Raw genomic sequence first — 6,865 nt, 5'->3', positions numbered from 1 at the left:
AAAAACATGCAAAAAATTACCGACGATTACGTCACTTCCTAATGCGAAATTTGAGCGCAGCTCATCAGCTGTTTCAGCTTTTCGATAGATTGAGGCAAAGAATTCAAGCAAGACATGTAAGTACAGTCGCAATCAATATGAAGGTGATCGCTCGAGCCGCAACTGAGACAAGGAGCAGCGCCACGTTACGCCATCACCTTTCGTGGCGAGGGAAACAAAATGGTATCCACTCTCTCTCTTTTCGCTGTTCTTCTAACAGCTGACACTCCCCGCTAGCTAGTAACAATTTTTCTTTCTTTTTTTTTTTTTTTCACGCGTCATCAAGCAGGGTGCGGTGACATACGAAAGCATTACTGCGCATTGTTCCCAGATTTCTGTCCGCAGACCGCGTCCGCAGGCCTCGTCAGCAAAATCGTGCCCGCAGCAGTTGTGAGTAGAAAAAAAAAAAATCCGGCGAGTTAGTCAGGGGGGTGATGCTTGCATCCCGGAAGAGCGTAGGGGGGCAAGAAAGCAGCGCAATCATTATCTTCGCAGTTCCAAAATCGGCCGCTATGCAGCTTGAAAGGCCCACCGGTCGAAGTTCCCGCGATCACCTTCATATTGATTGTGACTGTACGTACCTACAATTACAGACAACTTTGGGCAGGCAGTTCGCAGCGAACGACGGCGGCTATGCGTTTCGACTCGGGCGGTGCAAATATCGAGATCCGCCGCCACCTATCCGGCGCTCTGGTTGCCGCCGCACAGCGGTTGCATTGGAAGAGGAGCAAAGAGAGCAATTAAGTTATCGGGATGTCGCGGGAGGCAGCGCGTGGGCCCATAGGAACATTGCACAGCGAAGAGATAGCAGCGACTGACTGATGCCGCTGACGCCGCTAGCGGGTCAGGTCAACGTGGCTCTGCGTTTCGGTTTAGGCACGCACCGTGATCCGCTGATTCCGAGCCGGCGCTTCGGCAACCGGAGAACACCGTCGCCGCCACGCATTCGCACCCGTCCACTACGACATCCATCACACCCTTAAGGCAGTGTTGCTTTGGGCCGTTAAACGTCATATATCATACCATACGATGCAATATCACAATATATTTGTACAAGTTTTGTGCTTACCCGAACACAACACGTATATCCACTAAGTAATAGGGTAAGTTAACATGGCATTGCAGTTTAGAAATCTATCGTAGGTGAGCAAAGTGTGGCCCCATTACAGGGTACCGGGCGCTTTCTTCTCTCTCTCTCAAGCGTCGACGAATGCGCCATTCTTCTACACTATAATTTAAGGATCCGTGTGCTCTCGCTATGTTGCAAGCATAAGCTCATTTGTATGTAAGGGTATGTGCGCTGATAACGTTTAAAAAATAGGACGGTGTGGAGTCAGTAAACTGAGTTGTTAGGTAGAGGTATAGTGTTAAACGCCGCTATGTAACAATGTGAACGTGGCCGACGGCTATGCCATTTTCCGTGGTCACTAATAAAGAGACATCGTAGTCGATCGCCTCCGAATGTAATCAATTAACTTGAGCATCCGTTCTCGGAGCAGTATCCGAACCCAGCTTGAGAATAGTAATGCAAGTCATACGATATCCCTACGCCAGCAACAGTCCACTGAGTGCAGTATCCAGAACAGTTAAGTCCGAATGATTCGTGCCACTATTTGCGTATTCGTAATTCTATTTTTTTTTTCTCTGTTTTTTGATACGAGATTTGTGCCACTAGAAACTTCGGTTATTGTACAATTCTTTTTATACATATATCAGGGCTAGTTTTAAACGTCTCCTTATCTCTTTATTGCCTAAACTTTTGACCTTGTTCAAGCAAGCAAATCTTTGGCAATAATTTGCAGTGATTAATGAAACGTAACTACAATGGCGGAAAGAGATTACCTTCATTCGCAACTGTGCAGTATTGCTTTTTAGCGAACTTCTTTCTTTTTCTCACCTTGACGGAACGTCTACCCTTACCCTTTCAAGTGGACATTCGAGTCACACAGTTCTTGTAAAGGCGTTGCCGTAACTTTAAACAAACGTTTGAGAATCATTGTGTTTAAATGATGCACTTGCTTGATCAAAGAACATTTACCGCTGATGTTAACTAGAGTAAGTATTAGGCGTACATAATGTCCATTACTATTGCCAGTAAAGGAGTTTCCCTTCCATCGCCAAAGCACGTGCCATCAGAGACACCTCGTACTCGAACACTCCACTCATTTAATTTTTCTCCTGATACTGTTCATTCGTTATCTGTGATACGTTGTTGTGTGAAAGACGATCCGTGGTGGCTCAATCGACAAGTTCGGCCACTGTCACTAAAGCGAAGTCAGGTGGACCCAGCACGCCCGAGCCATTCAGTTCGCGCATCGCCGTCGCACGTGCCTATTTAGCCGAGAGGAAGATAAGCGTCGCCACGCGTCTTTCCGAACTACAGCGTTGTGCGGACAGTCGAATCTGCCGGCTCTTCCATGCCTGGGCCAAGGTGCGCACTCCGGGGCGGGACACGACGAGCGCTACTGCGTCCCACGACGACGTCAGTGCGATAAGTGCACGTGCACCTCGCGACGAAAGGGCGGCGCTGGCCACGCCGAGTTTATTTCCCAGCCGCGCGGCCTGCTAGGAGCACACGGCACACTCGCCCCGTGTTCGGCCCACACCACCACGCAACACACACAGCAGCACTCCGCAAGCGCCGGTTCGGCAAACTACAAGGTGAGTCCCACGGGATGCAGCGGACGCGTCTGTTTATGAGCGAAGGCAGGCCAATCTTTTTCTCTATGGGCAGGCTCTGCAAGCTGGCCCTCCTATGCGCCTAATACGAGAAGACGGGCCTCTTGCCGGGGCCATCTTTCCGATGATGCTCGATGAAATTGCATTCGATAGCGTGGGCGACCCGCAGGACAAAGTAGCGTCCGCGCCGACAAAGAAATGAAATCCAGAGCAAGACACATACTCCGCCCGGTCGAAACCGTCTAGTGATTGTTCTCGTGCTTCCTTTATTGTTTCTCTATTTGCGTAGCCTCTGTACCTCGTAACTGCCCGTGTTTTGGTCTAATGTGCACTGACGGCAACCTCGAAGAATTTGGTTCGCGCACAGGCGAGACTGTTCCACTGCTTTTACAGACCTGCCAACGGCCACTACGTGCCGAAAGAAAAAAAAAAAATGTTGGCGAAAGGAGAAGCAGTGAGAGCTGGCAATCATCAGGTGTTTACTTTTCTTCTAGCTACTTTTTCTTCTACCTGCTTTCATGTTTTTACAACTGTGCAGCGAGTTTCGTTTCGAAAATACTTGACTCTAGTCTTCTTTTTTTTTTTTAATTTCGCACAAAACTAATTATTTATTTCGAGGAATGCTTGCAAAACGATGGAGTTCGTATACGTGTGTGGTTGTTTCTTGCCGTATCAATGGGTGCAAATTAAATCATTTGCAGCGTACCTGAAGCGAAATGCACGAAATAGCTTCAAATATTTGTATCAGGGCCCTAATTAAATCACTAAATACGTCTGCTGAGAGCCTTAAATGGCTGTGTAGAGGTGGGACATTACATTACATGAAAGGTTCGATAACAGTCGCTTTATTGGGAAAGAAGTGCTGCTTTGCTGCTGACAGCTTCTTTAGGAAAGCAATGAGGTCGGATATGACGGCACCGCTCGCATGTCGTGGAGCAAGGCTCGCTCCTTTTACGCTTCCCCGATAGATATGCACTATCAGCCTGGTATAGGCATACCTATCCTGTTTTACTTTCGCGAATTTTCTTCTGATGACTTTGCGTCTTATCATGCCAACTCTTAGCAGCCAATCTCGCGTGTGAATAGAAATAAAATCGCTTTAGCTGATAGGTCTCAACACCATGAGGTACTTCTGATTTGCGTGCAGACCTTACTCGCATTCGATAACTGTTTCCCTGGTAATTTCTGCGTTTGAATTTGAAAGTTTCGCTTTTTCTTGTTTTTACGCAAATTGAAGCACCGAAGCGACTTTCACAGCTTGATCTTGTTGACGTCGGAGCTGCGCTTTTGCCGAAAGCGTGGTCGCAGCATGTGTGCAATACGTGCCTAGGGCGTGCGAAATATAAAAAAAAAAAATACTTTTACATTCACGTTATGAAAATACGGCTGTACAGGTGCTTCATTCCTTGAACTGCATACTAACGGACCCAATGCAGCAAGTGAGCTTTCTTGCACATACAGCAGTTTCATAGGCTCTTATGCTCCATCCGCATTTATAAGCATAAGAGCCTATGAAACTGCTGTATGTGCAAGGAAACTTACTTGCTGCATTGGGTCCGTTATAGTGTGCAGTTCACGGAATGAAGCAGCTGTACAGCCCTATTTTCATAGCGTGAATGTAAAAATGTTTTTTTTTTTTCTTACCCGCAGTCAATTACTGCATCAAGCGTCCGCTTTTGGAAGTTCCGGTATATTATGCTAGAAAATGCACTTTTCATACTCTTATTACCTGTTCTACTATTGAGAAAAAACTCAGTTTGTGTGCATATATTTGGAACCTCTAACTACACAAAAATAACGCGAATGGCTCAACACCATTCTTTAAAGTATTTACGCCCGAATTCTCATAAGCAGTTTGCACAAACACTTTGAATCTCGATAGATATGTTCCTCCACTCCCGTCATCCGGCGACAGGTGGCTGCATCAGTGGGAAGGAAAGACCACTCACTTTCCACTTTCTCGTTCCAGATGAGCCTCGTGGTCGGTGACCTTGACAGTGACGGTGAGGGAGAGCGTATTGTCTTCGAGCCGTACCGTAAGTGCGATGTTTCAAAGTTACTGAAATGGAGCAACTAGTGACAAACGTTCATATTGCCCGAAGTGCGCTATCACTTGTGTTCCAGTGCTACGAGATAAAAAGAAAGGTCTGACAGTTCGCGCTTTTATGCAGTGGCTGTTTCTCAATTTATAGTTTTGTATAAATGTTAACCACCTGCTAGCGCACTGATAGATGTATGTGCCGTGAAAGTGTGAGCGGAGAAAGCTCAGGCTGTAGACGCAATACCATGTGTACGCGCAATGATTTAAGTAGTAGAGCTTTCTGGATGGTTAACTCCCATGAAAGCCGAAATACTTAACGTTTTTCCTTAAGCGAAATAAATTTCTCCAAGTTGCATCATCGAGACATTAATCTATTTTTTATTCGATTCGCGTATTACGTTTTCATCACTTTCTTCCAAGCGTGACGTGAGCGTTGAGGAGGGCTCTGTTTCCGAGCGATGTCGTGTTGCTGCTGACGTCATGACCTTGTCGACTAATCGGGATATTCGCGACACGTCGACGGGAGAACGCCGGGTTATTCTGCTGAACAAGAGATTTAGAGCCACTGCTTTAAAGAGGCTGTTTCTCCAAACTAAAGTATGATTCACAAGCTGGGTTTACACCGCTTTGAAAGGGTCGCAGCAATAGCGTTTTTTTTACCTCGCCGATTCAGCTCGCATCGCTTGAAAGCCGCAGTCACTGCGCCAGCATGGTCTGCCCCTTCCAGGAACTTCCAGCGCGAAGAACGAAAAGCGCGATGCAAGAAACCGGCAGACGTTGTAGCCTACAAAGCGAAATGGGTGAAATTTCAACCTCCAGCTGTAACGCAGGGCAGTACCACAATCGCGAAAGCTTCGATGCGCTTCTGCCGTGGCCATCTAACGCACGACCAGTGGCCTCACTGCTTCTCCCCTGCTACTGCGCGGGCGCAGAGAGTGTCCGTTAAGCCGGCATGCGTCTACGTTAATACGTCTCCGGTATGCGAAGTCTCCAATCGAGAAAAAAACGCGTCTTTTTGTTCCATTCTTCGCGACTATAAATATAGGGGTATTGCACGGCGAAATGGTAACGGTGCGAAGTAACAAGTACTATGAACACATATTTACCCAATTTTTTTTTTCTTCTATGATAGCGCACTTTATTTTTCATATCTTTAGCTTCTCAGAGAAATAAATGTTTTAAAAAATGTAATTTCAAAAAGCTTACTTTGATTAGCACGAATTCTATTACAGTGTTTGGCCCATGATACGCGCCACTACCGATGCGTGCCCGTGTTAGCTGCCCTTGATCGCTTTCAACTTTTCCTCTTCAGATTCGTCGTCTCTGCTGAACTCTGAGACTGCATTGCTGTTCCTATCGGTGGCAGCCCTCGCGGCGGTAACTGCGTGCTGCTGGTGCGGATACTACGCCGCCTCCAAGCGCAAGCGGCTTTCAGCCTATTTCCACAAGCTTCACGAGCCATCTGCCGTCGCTGAACCGGCTGCCACAGAGACCAAACCTCCGCCACCACCGGCGTCCGTCGACTGCCTCGCCTACGCTTACTATCTGCAGCCGCATCTGAGCCCTGGCGCCCTTCTGCCACTGCCCCAGTCGCACACGTCTTTGGAGATGAAGTGTCATCCGCCAAGCTTCCTGCAAATGGCTCATTACGGCCCGCTGTAGTTATGTAGTAATCATTGTGTGGAACTGTCGCATCCTACGAGGACCGACCATTTGTTGCTTTGCTTTTTTTTAGTATGGTCGACTCTTTATATGCGCCAAGAGCTGGCTGTTTTTAATAAATTTTTATGAATAAATGAGGTGAAGTGTATATTCCAGTCAGTGAGAGCAGCTTTGATGGGGGGGGGGGGGGGGAGTGTCGTTTGGAACGGAAACCATGCAAACCCTGTCAGCCGGTTACCGTTCCTTATGTCTTAATGGAACTGCGTGTCCGGGTGCTGGCCTGTGCTGCATTGGGCCACCGGATGCCCCGCCTGCTGTCTGCTGACCAGAGCCTGGCACAGGCCTCTTTGATAGCCTCACCAAGGTAGGACCATCCATTTGTCTTGTAATGTGGATAAATAAGACTGCTCTCTCCCAGCATTCATATAAGTGTTGTCCGGCTAA

General features: G+C 47.4%; 1 protein-coding gene across 1 annotated transcript; it reads left to right on the top strand.

The window, feature by feature from the left end:
* The first annotated feature begins 2,377 nt into the window (after positions 1–2,377).
* LOC146202700 (uncharacterized) lies at positions 2,378–6,558 on the top strand. Its single transcript, XM_084588254.1, has 3 exons — positions 2,378–2,700; positions 4,688–4,754; positions 6,072–6,558. Exons 2-3 carry the CDS (start codon positions 4,688–4,690, stop codon positions 6,419–6,421), a joined length of 417 nt encoding a protein of 138 aa, XP_084444380.1. The 5' UTR covers positions 2,378–2,700; the 3' UTR covers positions 6,422–6,558.
* Positions 6,559–6,865: the final 307 nt, after the last annotated feature.

Source organism: Amblyomma maculatum, chromosome 1 (assembly GCF_055883805.1).
Source record: "Amblyomma maculatum isolate TAMU_Amacu chromosome 1, ASM5588380v1, whole genome shotgun sequence".
NCBI lineage: Eukaryota > Metazoa > Arthropoda > Arachnida > Ixodida > Ixodidae > Amblyomma > Amblyomma maculatum.
Note: the sequence above shows the minus strand (reverse complement) of the source record. Positions and strands in the feature narration are given on the sequence as shown.